The sequence below is a fragment of the Penicillium brevicompactum genome, assembly GCF_028827555.1.
Source record: "Penicillium brevicompactum strain IBT 35665 chromosome Unknown utg000005l_segment0_segment0, whole genome shotgun sequence".
NCBI classification, from domain to species: domain Eukaryota; kingdom Fungi; phylum Ascomycota; class Eurotiomycetes; order Eurotiales; family Aspergillaceae; genus Penicillium; species Penicillium brevicompactum.
In genome coordinates, this window is record NW_026623208.1 from 5,880,457 (window position 1) to 5,895,375 (window position 14,919).

The window sequence follows — 14,919 nt, forward strand, 5'->3', positions numbered from 1 at the left end:
GCGTTTAGGCTAGGCCGGGAATAGTTTTCTTGAATGTACGGAGTAAGCATTAATTGTTCATCTACTTGCACAACCTTAAACATTGCACATAGTCATATACTACCTGCCTAAACGGAAGAGTAAGCAGGGCATCCATATTAAACACAATCACTGTCATCAGCGGACACGTCTACAAGCCCCGCTGATGCGCGGGGCGAGGTGAATTCAGTACGTTTACAGATACGAGGTAGAAAGACTCAGGGAAACGCCGTACTGAAATGACACCAGAAATCAGACATGATAAACTGGCTGCGTATTGTAATGTACAGACCGACATCTAGTGGAACCAAAGGAGATTCGTGACAATAAAAACACCATTCACGCTTAAATTTCCAAGAAACCATCTTACTCCAAGTCCACAACTCCAGTCACAGGAACTGTAACTGGGTTTCTCACTGGAGGAACAGCACCCATCTCAGCGCCTGCCAGATCTTCAGGGAAGAAAGGGTGAAGCGGATAGATCGGGCCAACCATTTTCTCCCCATCGAAGAGCAAAATGTTCTGTAAGGGCTGCTCTCTGGCTGACAGCACATTGATAACATCCTGTGCCAGTGAGCCACCAAGGAACGCCGCGACGGGACTCAGCTCGCTGCCCAAGTTCTGTAGGAAAGTTCGCAAGAACACGGAATCGAGCATCAGAGGCTCTAATTTCAATTCTTGGTGTCGGTCCCGTGATAATTTCGTGAATAGCTCCAGGTCTTCATGTGTAAAGGTTGGTCGGTGCCCAAGCAATTTCTCAAATTCCCATAATGCGCGCAGACAGCTGAGGAGTGGGGTGACTTGTTTGCGCCGGCGCGGAAGACGAGTGTATTCTTCTGGGAGGGGCGAGGTGTTCGCGAGGATGAGGGGGGAGTAGACTTCGCGCTTTGTGACTAGCTCGATGATCTTATCGTTTTCTGTCTTGGTGCTTTTGCTGACGATGCTGCGTGTTTGCGTCTCTTGAGTACCGGCGTTCAGGTTGGACTTGCTGCGCTCGATCACGAAGTCGTGGCTGATAAGATCGGCGAATGCGTATCCGTAGAAACCATGGAGTCCGGCTGCGTAGAAGGGCTTGTTGGCCAATCGACAGGCGGCGTTAATGGTTGTATTGGTGACGAAGTCAAGTTCAGTTGCGATTGTGATATCGAATTGAGCGAAGAACTCGGGTTGTTTGGTTTTCACGTCGGATGTGTCGATATTGAGCTTGACGCGCGGGTTCATCTTGCGAATCTGAGGCCCTGCAACTTCTGCGCGCTGCGACTTGTTAGGATGTTCGTGCCAGAGTTGGGCCGGACTGGGAGACTGACATTCTTTCCGATCACATCTCCCTCATTCTGTGCCTCGGCGACAAAGAATTGCGCACCCAGGTCTTCTTCTGTGACGTCTTGGTGGTCGATGATGGTGAGCGAGCCAATACCGGCCAGTACGAGGTTCTTGGCGACTTCATTTGCAAGTGCTTTCGCGGTAATGAGAAGGATGTTTGCGGATCGAATCCTGGGCACTGTTAGTGAAACACTTGGATTGCAATGAAATGCTCACTTTTCTTGTGCTTGCACTCCCCACAGCCGGATTTGTCGGTCATAAAGCGCGATTTCATCTAGAAATGTTAGCCGGAACCAAGTCACCGGTAGCTCAATGACAAGACCTACCGGCGCTGATAGACTGCGCATTCTCCTGTGGCTCCATGGTGACTTTTTCACCCTCTTGGATCAGTGTGAGGTAAGATATTGCTTCGCGCTGGGACGAGTTGGGGGTATTGCTAAGGGCAAGGGAGATTGAGACAAACGACGCAATGCCGATTCAAGGTCATGTGACTCGGCAGCTAGCAAGTGGGTCTGGTGGGTCTGCATCACTTCTGCCAGGCGGTGTGTACTAATTATTTGGAGCTATATTCACTCTCTTCCATTCATTGCACTGACTGCTTAACATTTCGACTTGCAGCATATATTTGAACTAGCTGCTCATAGAAGCTGTGCCATTAATCAATCACCAATCTATTCATGGATGAATCTCCCGATTCAGGAGCGACCATGACTACGCCCGAAGAAAGTGCAATTACCCCGATGCTGAAGGAGCAATCATGGTATGCTCTTCAAAGAAGTCCCTTCTCTTCAATTTCATCTTAATTTTCACTGATACACCGATATAATGCTCGTTGTCATGTGCTCACGCTCAGCTGATGAAGGTCAATGTATGAGCCAGGAAGGCCAATTCAACTCGCTTCCAGGATCTTTCATACGCCACCTGGTTAGCGATCTAGGGCCCAATGTTTTGACAGGCCCACTGGGACACTGGAATACTGGGACCCCGAGAAGCCTAGAAGCCTCACCAGGTCTTGGGGATTTGGATTCTTACGTGCCATCTGGGTCGTGGGCGTAGACGGCTTTCACAAGATCCCTTTGGCTTGGCCGGAGGGTCCCCAGTTGGACATATTGCTGTACATCATACAAAGACTACTCATGCCGAGAGGGTTGAACGAGATAACGATATTCCAAACGACGGAATATATAGAGGGGTCCCTGACGGACTCCCAAGGTCGTTCAACTTAGTCCATGGCTCCACCACCGACCCTTTGGTAGGACTCAAGTACCTTGATGAGTCGTTGGAAGCCATCCGATCCGATCCAACCGATTCAAATAATAGACACAAGGAACAAGGAGTTCTTCGTCTGATTAGAAGTCAACGAAACTCGGGTGTTTGTTACCAATGATGAGGTCGGTAACATTTTCCGCATATTCCACATGGACCGGCGTTTAAGATGCTGTTCATGCGAGACTGTTCCTGTAGTATAAAGATGGACGTAGGAAAAAGCCCTTCTGCAAAGTTTTCAAGTCAAATTCATGTTTGATAGATATATGGCTTGGGTGAGAATGGGTCGTGAGCCAGGTTGCTTATGCTTGAGATAGTGAGACGATCTTCAGATGATGTCTATTTTTTGCAAGGTGACGCAGCAGTGAGACACTGAACACGAAGGAGAAAAGAACATGATAAAAGAGCCAGAATCCAAGAAGAAATGGGAAGATGAACGATGATATAATCGACTATCACGTGTGTTAGAGGTCGTGTTGCCTTGCCTCTCCTGACCTTTTTTGGTATTCTATGTGACCTTCACTTTGCACATCCGCACTTCTGCCGGAGTGCCCATCAATCGCTACTCCCCCTCAAACGATGGTTTGTGTCTCAGCTCAGGTACCTGGCTTTTGGTTTCTAACTCTCTTTATTCTTTACAGTCAGGGAATCATGATTACCCTCCTTCCCGCATCCCTCGTACCAGCGAACGGCCTGACATTCTCCCCCTCCAACATCTCCGCAACCTGGTCTCTGAACGGACCCGCACTGGTGCCTACAACCCCTTTCAGCTCAGCCGTGCCCTGGCCACATTAAATCAAGAAATTGCCGAGCACGACCTCGATCGGGCTCGCAGCTTTGAACAAGCCCGCGCTGCGGTGGATCGCCAGATCCAACAACTCCAGTCTGAGTTATCGGGCCCCGCAGAGCAGCTATTCCGGGACATTCACCAAATTGACCTAGATCTCCACGGTCTAATATCCACGGATCCTCATCGCCGCCGGACTGCTCCCCGGTCAAATCTAGCCAGCTTAGCCACTCTAGCCCCGAGCCCGGACGCATCCCGGTCACCGTCCATTATGCCTCCGTCTGGTCAGTCCGGCCGCGATGAACACGGTCGCCAGAAGCGGAGAAAACTGGATACCGACGATAACCGCGAGGGCTTTAAAGGGTTCAACTATGGAATGTACGGGCAAGTCAAGCCGGGGGAATTAAAGATGGAGATATCCAGCTGCGACGGAGCTAACTACAACCAACCTGACGGAGCATCCTCCCGCCCGGAGAATGTTTTGGACAACAACCCAAGCTTCTACTCCACCAAGGAAAATCGCTGCAACCTGGTGCTTTGCCACAGAGATGAAGCTCCCTTTTGTTTGAACAAGATCGTCATCAGAGCACCCTCTCAGTGCGGAGGCTTTGATGCTCCGTATGTACCTTCCTCGATTTTCGGGGAGGCCCCCACTAATAAAGAGTACTAGATATCAAGAAGGGATGGTCTTCGTCGCCATGTCTTCCGATGAGCTCCTCGCTCGCACAGCCCAAAACCACATCCAATACTCTCCTCGATGGCGTCGCCGAAACCGTCGGAGTGGCATGCTACCTTCACAGGAATACCTCAGCGGGTATCGACCACCTCCTCCTAACAGCGAGCGCACAGTCCTCATGAGCCACCACTTTCAACAGATCACAAACACCTCGGATGATCCACAGGCCCAGTTCCGTGTTACCACCGACTACGACGAGAACACTGAGAATCAGATGTACTCCGAAAATGAACAAGATACTTCACTGGAGTTTGATGCGCAAGATGAACCCGCTGAAAGCTTCCACTCGGATACCGATGAGGAACCCAGCGACGAGGAAGACATGAATTATCTCCGCCGTCGGGCCTTTCAAAATCAACGGCGAGGCGCCTTTGGCCGGTTTTCCGACCCCAATTCTCGCCATGAACCAACCAATATTGAGTCAAACCCACCCGCGCGCACGAATCCTTCCCCTGAGGTCTTGAAACCACATGCACGTTTCTTCATCGAACACGAGAAAAGCATGGTCACGATCAAGTTTGATCCGCCGCCGTATGTATATTTGAGTCATCTTTATATCACTACTAATAATTCTATAGATCCGGTCGTTTTATCTTGATCAAGCTTTGGAGTCCCCGCCCTGAAGGAAGCATTGATATCCAGAGTATCATTGCACATGGGTATGCAGGCCCGCGGTTCTTCCCCAGCATCGCGGCTCGCTAGCCCTGCTGTCTTTCTTTTTTCCGGTCCATAATTCAACTTTTATCTCTCTGGGCCTGGGTCATGTTGATCCAGACTATTCTCTAGCATTTGCTAGACTCACGATGACACGAGTGATGACACGAGCTTTCTTTTCAGATGAAGCAAGCCTTTCTTTTGTTAGATTATCTAGGCAGCTACCTGGAGTTCAATGGGCAATGCTATGACAACTTGTACAATTTGCTCCCCGTTTCTACATGACGTGGTCGCCTATCAATCTCTCGCTAACCCTAGAACATTCAACCCCTGACCAAAATCCAGACATAATACCCCACCGTGGATACTGTTGCAACCAGGGAACCAAGCGTGATCAATCCACCTGTAATGATCCCTTGCTCGAAGAACCCGATCTTAAATCCAGGCCTCTGCTTTGTCGATGGCAGTGGTGCAATGGCATCCCTCCACAACTGATCGGCTTTGCTTGTACCACCGAGAATCGTGTCCACGGAGCTTGAGACCGGGGTTATCAACTGTGGACGTGGAACCTCAAACTGGCTCTTTGTATAGCGAGTCTGAGTAGGTGGTGTGTTTCGAGGGAGTGCAGGTCCGACTATCTTATGTTAGCTTGCCCTCAAGCTGCATGGTACATGTACTTACTGAGCATGTGGCTCGGAGCATGATTTACCCATGATATATGGGCATCGATGAACTGCGTGAGATACTTGGCTGAAGATGGTGCAGCAAAGGCATAAGTTGCTGCCAGTGTTTCGGTGCTAAGATCGTCAGCTTCATCATTTCTCAAGGCACGGCCAAACTGACTTGGTATCAATTGCATCATCCAGACTGGTCACCGGATGGACCAGAAGTATTTTCTCTTCTATCTTCTTCTTCAGAAGTGGTGATTGGCTTCGCTAGTCAGTGTGGCTCGACAGAACGATCTGCAAAAGAACTCACCGATCTTGGACTTCCACAACTCCCCAATTACTCCCCGATACCAAGACCCGGGCACTCCGATCCTTCTTTACAGCCTCCATTAGGATAGATCGGCTAGATCTTCGGGTGAGAGACCTCGCCGCCCCATTTTCGCCGGCGAGGTACTTGGATGCGTGTGTGATCACCGCTTCCACGAAGGGTTTCATCGCGAACTCGTGCACGAATACCACATCGGGGCTGTATGGCGAGCGACCACCCAGTGCAAATCGCGCTGCGACCATTTCCTGCGCTGCTTGAGCCACGTCGCCCGTACGGTCCACAATGGCGACCACTCTCAAGTCCGAGGGTGAAACAAGGCCTGGATAGCTTCCGCCGGTCTGCACGACCACCAGGGCCTTGGCCAGGAACGATGCGTCTGGCTTTTGCGACGTGATGGCGAATGTGTCTTGATCCAATGCTTCGGGCAAAATATTTCGGAGCAGTGCTGGAAGCATGCCGGTAGTTTGAGGTAGCTGATGGCTTTAGTATGGATACAAGCTGGGTGATTCTTCCAAACAAACCTCAATGACGATACAGTTCCCCGCTGCCAGTGCTGCACTTAGCGCGGACATAGCCGAGTAGAAAAGTGTGTGAGGGCTCGGCACAATGTAAACTATACCAACACCGCGTGTCCCATCTGGATTATCCTTGCCGCGCGCAATTCGATACTCGACCTGGAGATCTTTCTCTAGACTCAAGCCAGAGTAATGTGCTCGAAGCTCTTGCAACGCGAGTACAATCTCCGCGCGCACTTCGGCTCGAGTATGGCCTGAATCCGAAAGGATAGCATCTTGAATATCGGCGATATGCGCCACGAGCGTTGATTGAAGTTTTTGAAATTGGGATTGGCGATAACGAGTATTTTGGGTTCGGCCGTCAATATTCGCGGCAAGGATCCGAGAGAGATCCATGATTCTAGTAGACAATGTGAATGAGAAACAGCGCGCAAGATAATGGGATAAGTAAATGACTTCTCCAAGATCGTGTCAATACTTCGGGATGTGGGGGGCGATGTGGACATACGCCAAGCTCAAATCCGGGGGAGGGCAAGTGTCATTTGAGAATGATCTTCCGGTCCTCAAGTCCTGGATGTTTGCATTCATACGTTTATGTTGGTCTCTAATAATGTCGACTACTACTACCACTCAGACCATCTCTTTGCTCGCCGACTACGAAGTCCACCACAGTGGCAGCGATGCTGTGAACGAACGTGAAACACCGCCACAGTCTGTCGAATGGCCGACACACCATCGTCGTATACCAGCGTATCGTCCTACAAATCGCAACTTGTCATTCGAGGAGAGACCTGGTGGAAGCAATCCGGGGGAGATGGTGTTTATCCAAGTGATGCTGCATGGGGTCTGGTTGAATGCGGTATGTATACCCTATTGCCGAGATTTTCAGGTCTAACAACGTAAAGGCAGTCTCTAGGCTTTGGAGATTCACCGGCGGCAGAGTCAATGACAAGATATTTCATTATGATGTTGGAGGAGAGTGGTAGACTGTTCCAAGGTTGTCGACGTGGAAACCATGACACAAAGAAGGATCTAGTCAATCAATTATCTGAATGTTTCGCGCGTCTGTCATTCAAAATGTAGCCTCACTTGTTTGTATAAGTGGTGTAGAATGTAGAACCCGCAACGTATACAGCATGTTTCTTTGCAGTTTTACAAGGCTTGCTTCAACCATAAGACCAAAAACCATTCTACGATTCTTGATGATATCTAGGTGTCTTGCAACAAACTCTCCACAGAAGCCATTGAAATGGGGGAAAATACAATATCTTTGTGAGTCTTTGATTCATTGACCTATATCTCCGTCCAAACACGACACTCAAGTACTACTTCTGACACCGATGCCATCAACAACCTCCTTCAAAGGCTTCCCCTCCACCAAAATCTCACTAGACGGCTGAAGCACATACATCATGCGGGCCCATTGAGGAACGCTAACACCATCAACAAGAACATCGGGCGTAACATTACGCCAAGCATGGTTGGTTCCACGCTGCACAGCAACATCCCCTCTCTTAAGCAGCCTCACTTCACCAGAATCCAACACAAGCTCAACTTCACCCTCCAGTACAACACCATAATCCAACGAGACAGTTCGGTGCATTGGACTTGTTGCACCAGGCTGCATGTCCACGATTCGACACACCGTGCCGCCTGACACGACGATACCCGGTGGGCTAGACAGGTAGCTTTGGTAGTTGGTCACGTCGGTCTCGTCGCTCAGCTGAGCGGGAAATTCAGAAGTTGTATAGGCTAGACTGAAGTCTGCTCCATCTCCTATCTTCTGTACCGGCATTGTTTCGGGTAGGGTTGAGGAGAATATGGCTTTGCCGGCTTCATCGTGGGTTGTGATGAAGCGGTTGAGAGGACGGATGTTTTTGGGGGTTTTGTCGGTCATTTTGGTGATTGAGAGAGAGAGAGAGAGAGAGTATTCAAATGTTTGAGAAGGCTTTAATTATAATTGTTCGAAACATGCGGTCTTTGATACTTGGGTAAATATTATGGCCGGCATCTATAGATTTCCTCCGGGCCCCTCTTCGGGACGACCTTGTCCACATCGGCTGGTAGGTTCTCCAATTTTGGACTTCCTCGGGTCCGTGTGAAAATGGGGATGCATACCTAGCAGGGCAATGTCATTTTCAAGGTCAATTTGGCAGTGTAAGATACTCCTGAGGTCTCTGTGTGCTTCCTCACAATTGGATTTGGAAGTCCTTGGCGGTTACATAGACTACCACTTCAATCCTAAGACGCCACCGTCGGCCTTTTTGAGTTATGTCCCTGTTCTGGATTTGAAAAGATAGAATTGGAAGCAAAACTTGGAAGAAAAGAGGTAAATTATCACATTGTGAATTTATTGGGAGCTAGGATCTATATAGCAGCTACTTCAAAATTGCTCAAACAGATGGAATGATCGGCAGAGTAACGTAGTTCTCTGCAATGCCGAAGTGAATATGATTTTGACCTTGGAAGCGCTCAGTGGACCTGACAAAAATTAGTATATCTTGAGAAACACTTAAGTAGTAGTGTGAGGGACTTACCGATCAACAGGCGAGTTATGTTGGAAAATCCCACTGCCCTGTGTATCCCCACTGCTGATCTCGAGCACGATCTTCCCTCCCTTTTCGACCACAACATTCGTCGGCCAAATCTCCACGTCAACCGCATAAACCTCACCAGGAATCACAGGACGAGCATCAGTGGAATAATAGTTGCGGTGAGGAAGCCAGGGACGGTTGCGTGGGCTTTCATGATCAACTTGTCTCATGGAAACGCGCAGCCAGCCCTTGCACAACGGAACAGGATCTCCAGCTGTTCCGGTGTAGAAAACCTCCTTTCCAGCGGGAGAGATGTACCGCATTGTAACGAACAAATCGATGTCCTGTGGCGTTGGGGCCCCGGCGTTTGCGCTCATTGATACGTTCAGATGAGCAACGATGTGTCCGGTGATCTCAGTCTCGGCTTCGAAGGCGGCAGTGGTGAATTGCACCAGCTGGGGATCATCAAGGTTTCCCAGTGCTTGGTAGGAGATCTTAGTGGAACGTGATTCAGAGGGCGAAGTGGTCACAAGCTCGTTTTGCGATGTCAGGAAGTACTTGGTGTACTGGGTACGAGCAATAGGCCACTCCATCTCCTGTCGACGTGGGAAGGTCCTCTCGCCTTCGGCGTTGTTGTGCCCCACGTCACCTTTGCGTAGAACCATATCAACCTTGGTGGCTGTTCCGTCTGCCCAGCCTGCACGGTCATCTCCCTTCAAGAAGGCGTCGAGGAAACTGCGTTGTAGTTCAACCTCCTCCTTGTAGTAGAAGGGAAGGTCATGTCTTCCTGTGATGAAACGCAGATACTTCAGGTCTGATCCTGCATGTGTGTATCCCTCGACATTTCCACGGAGATGCAGGAGAATACCGCCCCAGTTGGCGACAGAGAGCAGCGGCACCTTAATATCAGACATGCTGTACTCCTTGGATGCATAGTAAGAATCATCCCGAAACTTGTTGTCCAAGTTATCAACGGTCTGGTCTTGACGGTTTTCCACAAGCTCTTCAGCAGACAGATCCCCTTCAATGGTATCGGGGCCCCAGTTGCGAGCTGCACGACCAGCAAGACCATACTGGTTGCTCACGACCTGGCGATCCCACCAAAATTTGATAAACTTGTTTGAGAGAATTCCACCATGTCGGCATCGATCTCGATAGTAATCTGACATGCCTTCCCAGGGAACGATGCAAGATAACCCTTTGGGCTGACGTGCAGCCACGCGCCATTGACTGCCTGCAAAGTAGCTGATTCCAAGGAGACCGACTTTCCCACTTGACCAGGATTGCTCTGCAGCCCATTCTACGACATCGAAGAACGCTTCACTGGTTCCTCGAGACATCGTGTCAAGCTTGCCGACGGATTGACCTGTGCCACGCTCGTCGGCGCGTACAACTGCATATCCATTGCTGGTCCAGAACTTTGGGTCGGGAGTTTCCCAAGCTGAGTGCTCAGAGCGCTGTTCGGGATTTACTTCGCTGAAGCTCTGTGGGTGGAAACTAATACATGTCAATTTTTGCATCCTTTCTCATGGAGTGGGCTACATACGCTTCGTAGCTTATATCTTTACCATATGGGCCGTAAGTGACGAGAACAGGCACTTTTTCGGAAGACTTGGGACGATAGACATTGCATCTGACGAGACCAGACTGGTCTTTGAGTGCAATAGTCACGTTTTGCTCAAATATGTAGGAGAAAGATGTCTCGTCGCGGGTGGTGATGTCCTTGATTTGGTTCGGCATTTTGACCGACCTTCGAGAATACAAGTGTTGATTATTGCAAATGAATGAAATAAATTCAGCAACTGTTTCTGATCACAAGAAGAACAAGGAAGCATAAATATCATCGGGGTTAACTCCGAGCCCATCTCCGCAGATGTGGAGCCGAAATGGACATCCGAGAGTTGTAGGACTAAACGCGCAGACCGAAAGCCGAGGACCCAACTTATATGAGAAACTCAGAGGATATAATAGCATAGGTAGTTTTAGTCTTTTTTCCTCAAAGCCATCTGTAAAGTTTTCCCAGATTCAGAATACAGATGACACGCAAGGAACTCACTGGCGAGGCCAGTGGCCTCCGTATCCTCATCGTCGGCGCTGGGATTGGAGGTCTGGTCGCTGCTATTGCTCTTAGACAACAAGGGCATCGAGTTGAGCTATTCGAGCGTTCGCGTTTTGCCAACGAAGTCGGCGCTGCGATCCATCTGTCCCCTAATGCGAACGGGGTCTTGCGAAAACTGGGAATCGATGCGACGGAGTTTGGGGCCGTAGAGGCCGAGCTGGTTGGTGATCATAGATCAGCCAGAAAAATGTTGAAGCTAATTTCTCTAGCTTCGAGAATACACACCTGCAGGTGAAGAGGTGCATATCATGTCTATCAAAGAGAGTGCAGGAATGTGGAGACATGTAAGTGCCCTAACCCGGAACTGAGATAGATCAACATCCACCGTCCACATTTCTGATCGCTTTCTAGCGCTGGCTTCTTGTCCATAGAGCTCATTTTCATGACGGGCTCAAAGCAACCGCTCAGGCCCCTGGAAAAGGTGAGCCTGCCCGTTTGCACACTGCCAGCAAGGTGGTCGACGTCGACCCACAAGCTGCAACGGTCACGCTCGAGAACGGCGATGTGATCGAAGGCGATGTGATTCTCGGTGCTGATGGTGTTCACTCCTTCACTCGCACCAAGATATCAGAAGACATCAAGCCATTCAGCTCAGGCAAGAACGCGTTCCGCTTCCTCATCACCCGACAACAGGCACTGGACGATCCCGAAACTGCTAGTATTGCCCAGGACATGGGAGCGGTTGACATGTGGGACTCTAAAGAGCGCCGCGTCGTCATCTATCCATGCGATAACAACAAGCTTTTGAATTTCATCTGCCTCCATCCTGAAACGGATACACCAACAGCCATCAACCCGAGCGGTGACTCCTATAACCAACAAATTGGCAAGGATGCCCTGCTTGATGTGTATAAGCATTTCAACCCCCAAGTAAGAAAGTTATTGGGGAAGGCAGACCCGCAAACCCTGAAGCTCTGGCCATTGTTGGATATGGATACCCTTCCAACTTGGGTCGAGGGCCGCTTGGCTTTGCTGGGCGACGCAGCTCATCCATTCCTACCCTACCGCGCCTCTGGTGGTGCGATGGCCATTGAAGATGCTGTCTCACTGGCTGTTATGTTGCCTGGTGATATTTCAAGAAGCGAGATACCGGAGCGGCTGAAGATTTATGAGAAAGCTCGCCATGAGCGCGCCACGGTCATTCAACAAATGACCCGTGACTCGACCAAGCTCCAATCCCCGGAATCAGGTATGATAGTCACCTCTGATCCTTGCACTAAGCTTTGTTTATCAAGATCAAACTAACGTCACTAGCATGGGGCATGATCGCGTACATTTACGGCCATGATGAATTCGACCACTCTGCTCAAGTTCTTCGCAAATACCTCTGGTCCCAAAATCCACAAGTCTACTGGCGCCAACCAATTGTCTTTGGGCCAATGCCTGGACCCCGTCAGGATTGGATGGGCCGTGACCGCGCGCTGAAGTCAACCCACTCGACTTTCACAACGGCCTCGATCAAATTCAAGACCAGTCGGACTCTTTTGCAGAACCTCTTTCCTTCAGACCGATATAGCTTCATTTCACCGGGAACGGTCGCACGCGCCAGCTTCTCGCAGACTACACTGGGCGGAATGGACTGGTTAGGAGGTGGTGGATACCGCCATATTGGGCTCTATATTCATGGCGTGCAGTATAAGAAAGAGAATGGAGAGATTCTCAAGGGAACTTACATGCCTATCTTGTTTGAAAACCTTGCTGATCCCATTGTGTCGGGCCGGGAAGAGCTGGGAATGCCCAAGTTGTTTACTGCCATTGACGTGCACCAGCGGACGAGCTCGTATCGGATGCAGACTGGCTGGCAGGGTGCTGTGTGGGGATATTTCGAGCTGGAGGATTTGGTTGATGAAGATCCTGCTGCTGATGCGGGGACTATCGGCGGCGAGGCGGATGATGGTATCCTGGTTTATCGGTATATACCAAAGGTCGGAAGAGATACCAAGGGCCAGGCTGAGAGCGAATACCCGATCTTCGTCCCGCATGCTGCTGAGTCAAAGGTTGTTCCTTCCAAGGTCACTCGATTGCAGCGTACTTCTAAGGCGAAGGTGGAGCTCAACGGCCTCGATTGGGACGCTCTGCCTACCCTTCATCACGTTGTTACTCGATTGGCTGAGATCCCAATTGATGAGATCATCGAGGCCAAGGTTGTCAGTGGAGTTGGTGTTCCTGACGTCTCCTCGGCCATGCGGATTGAATAGCAAGCAATTTTGAGAGGCCTCTAGGGGTAACTTTCAGTCAGTTGACTTCATAAAAATCTATGACTAGGTGTCTTTATGACCTGAGAAATACCAAGGCTTCTAAAGCCAAACTGCCGTCTTGTAAAGGCCATCTTAGCACAAAATAGCAGAACACTTAACAGGGGTATCAAAAAGAAGCCATCAAAAAGATGTATCAAACTGCAGTGATTGCCAGCCTCACTCTTCCATCCCTCTTCCTCGTGATCTCCCTCAAATTCTCTTTCGGTCTATATAAGAACCATCTCAATTCATCCCTCAATGCTCCAACCTCCTTGACCAGCTCACTCTCGACGACACCCCTCGCAACAAGATCACACCTTGCTGTGACCGCCAAATCAAAGCTTTTCAGCCCTCTCACTCCAAGTAAAGGCCGAACCCAGCCCTCTCCCATCCCAAACGGAATTTTCTGTCCCGAAACAACAGCCTCACCTCCACTCCCTATCGATCCGGTGAACCGACCCAAATCCAAACTCAACCCAAGCTCTTTTAATCCCCTTAGCCCCGCAACGCTGCCCCAGAAGCGAACCCACAACTCATCACTATGCGTGTGTCCATAGATAGATCCCTTGTGATCCAGCCCGGCCATGGGAATCCAAATAGGCATCCATTGCACCGTCAATCGCCGGATCGAGTTTCGCGCAGTTGGCGAGAGGGTTTCGCTAAATGCGATAAAGGTGTATAGATCGTCTACGTCGAACCGCGACGCTTGATACAAGATATGCTCTGCCTCGGCAAAAATGCGTCGACACACTCGCACTAGAGATACATTGCTGTTGCTCAGTGTTGTGGGTAGATGCTCGTGTGTATGTGGGTATAGTAGCCTATCGCTGTGGCCTGGGACGCGGCCGTCGTAGATGCGCCAACGTGCCGGGGTTGTGGGACAACAATGACGGTTCTGAGTTAGGGGTGGGTTTGGCTGCGGCTGTTCGGACTTGCTTTGGATGTTTGGGCTATTGAAGTGCGTCGAGCATCTCACATGGCGGATTTTGCCTTTGAGCTGGACTAGATGGAGAGTTTGAGGGTTTGAGGTATTTGGGCTGGAGTCATTGGTAAGGACATAGGACCATATCATCTGCCGGAGCTCGGCAGGGAGGCGCAGAAGCGGGGACTGGGATTGAGAATGTATATCGGAGTTTATTGGTGGGCTGAGGTAGCTGCTTGGGGTTTCTGGGGAACAGATTGCGCGGGAGTGGATGAGGTCGCGGACAGTGTCCCGCCAACGATGACCGGTTGGATAGTAGTGCCAGATAGAGTAAGGATCGCGCAGGACCCAGGTATCGAAATGACGCATTGCGACCTGTTAGAGAACGGCTGTGATCTATAAAAAAGAGATGGTGAAGATGAACGTTAAAGAACGTGGGGAAAAAACTGGGTCTAGTGGATTTTTAGCTGTCAATTGGTCCACTCTATTCTAGCGAAGCCAAGAACTAAAACGTTTGAACATAAAATCGGCAATGGCCCACAGTTGTCTGCAGTTCCCAAAGCAGCAGACTTTGCGGGAAGCGGAGATTGTAACCCAATGACGTCGGTGTGCTTTTCGCATTGGTTTTCTGGTTCCTGTTCGTTTTTGCAAATTGATCTGAAATACAAGAGATGGAATGTAAATGCAGTGTATTCTAGCATATCACAATGCCGGAGTAGTGTACTCCAATAGTAAATTCGGGTCCAGTCGTAAGTTCGCTGCGTATATAACACAGCCTTGTAAAATGATCGGAAATGCAAATTCCCCTCAAA

The 14,919-nt window shown here is 49.9% G+C and overlaps 8 protein-coding genes across 8 annotated transcripts; 3 read left to right on the forward strand and 5 right to left on the reverse strand.

Moving 5' to 3' along the window:
- Positions 1 to 384: 384 nt before the first annotated feature.
- N7506_008112 (E1 ubiquitin-activating protein AOS1) lies at positions 385 to 1,704 on the reverse strand (the record flags this gene model as incomplete). Its single annotated transcript, XM_056957405.1, has 4 exons — positions 385 to 1,272; positions 1,326 to 1,512; positions 1,558 to 1,615; positions 1,668 to 1,704. The coding sequence occupies 4 exons, from the start codon at positions 1,702 to 1,704 to the stop codon at positions 385 to 387; spliced, it is 1,170 nt and encodes a 389-aa protein (XP_056811739.1).
- Positions 1,705 to 3,186: 1,482 nt separating this feature from the next.
- Positions 3,187 to 4,832, forward strand: N7506_008113 (uncharacterized protein; the record flags this gene model as incomplete). Its single annotated transcript, XM_056957406.1, has 4 exons — positions 3,187 to 3,189; positions 3,249 to 4,012; positions 4,065 to 4,661; positions 4,709 to 4,832. 4 exons carry the CDS (start codon positions 3,187 to 3,189, stop codon positions 4,830 to 4,832), a joined length of 1,488 nt encoding a protein of 495 aa, XP_056811740.1.
- A 275-nt stretch (positions 4,833 to 5,107) lies between these two features.
- N7506_008114 (uncharacterized protein) lies at positions 5,108 to 6,691 on the reverse strand (the record flags this gene model as incomplete). The annotated part of the gene is made up of 5 exons (XM_056957407.1): positions 5,108 to 5,418; positions 5,466 to 5,581; positions 5,628 to 5,714; positions 5,763 to 6,253; positions 6,302 to 6,691. The coding sequence occupies 5 exons, from the start codon at positions 6,689 to 6,691 to the stop codon at positions 5,108 to 5,110; spliced, it is 1,395 nt and encodes a 464-aa protein (XP_056811741.1).
- A 214-nt stretch (positions 6,692 to 6,905) lies between these two features.
- On the forward strand, positions 6,906 to 7,281 carry N7506_008115 (uncharacterized protein; the record flags this gene model as incomplete). Its single annotated transcript, XM_056957408.1, has 2 exons — positions 6,906 to 7,154; positions 7,201 to 7,281. The coding sequence occupies 2 exons, from the start codon at positions 6,906 to 6,908 to the stop codon at positions 7,279 to 7,281; spliced, it is 330 nt and encodes a 109-aa protein (XP_056811742.1).
- Positions 7,282 to 7,613: 332 nt separating this feature from the next.
- Positions 7,614 to 8,192, reverse strand: N7506_008116 (cupin domain-containing protein; the record flags this gene model as incomplete). Its single annotated transcript, XM_056957409.1, has 1 exon — positions 7,614 to 8,192. One exon carries the CDS (start codon positions 8,190 to 8,192, stop codon positions 7,614 to 7,616), a length of 579 nt encoding a protein of 192 aa, XP_056811743.1.
- A 496-nt stretch (positions 8,193 to 8,688) lies between these two features.
- Positions 8,689 to 10,569, reverse strand: N7506_008117 (CocE/NonD family hydrolase; the record flags this gene model as incomplete). Its single annotated transcript, XM_056957410.1, has 3 exons — positions 8,689 to 8,776; positions 8,833 to 10,326; positions 10,376 to 10,569. 3 exons carry the CDS (start codon positions 10,567 to 10,569, stop codon positions 8,689 to 8,691), a joined length of 1,776 nt encoding a protein of 591 aa, XP_056811744.1.
- A 296-nt stretch (positions 10,570 to 10,865) lies between these two features.
- Positions 10,866 to 13,146, forward strand: N7506_008118 (putative salicylate hydroxylase; the record flags this gene model as incomplete). Its single annotated transcript, XM_056957411.1, has 4 exons — positions 10,866 to 11,108; positions 11,158 to 11,232; positions 11,300 to 12,137; positions 12,203 to 13,146. 4 exons carry the CDS (start codon positions 10,866 to 10,868, stop codon positions 13,144 to 13,146), a joined length of 2,100 nt encoding a protein of 699 aa, XP_056811745.1.
- Positions 13,147 to 13,339: 193 nt separating this feature from the next.
- N7506_008119 (uncharacterized protein) lies at positions 13,340 to 14,476 on the reverse strand (the record flags this gene model as incomplete). The annotated part of the gene is made up of 1 exon (XM_056957412.1): positions 13,340 to 14,476. The coding sequence occupies one exon, from the start codon at positions 14,474 to 14,476 to the stop codon at positions 13,340 to 13,342; it is 1,137 nt and encodes a 378-aa protein (XP_056811746.1).
- Positions 14,477 to 14,919: the final 443 nt, after the last annotated feature.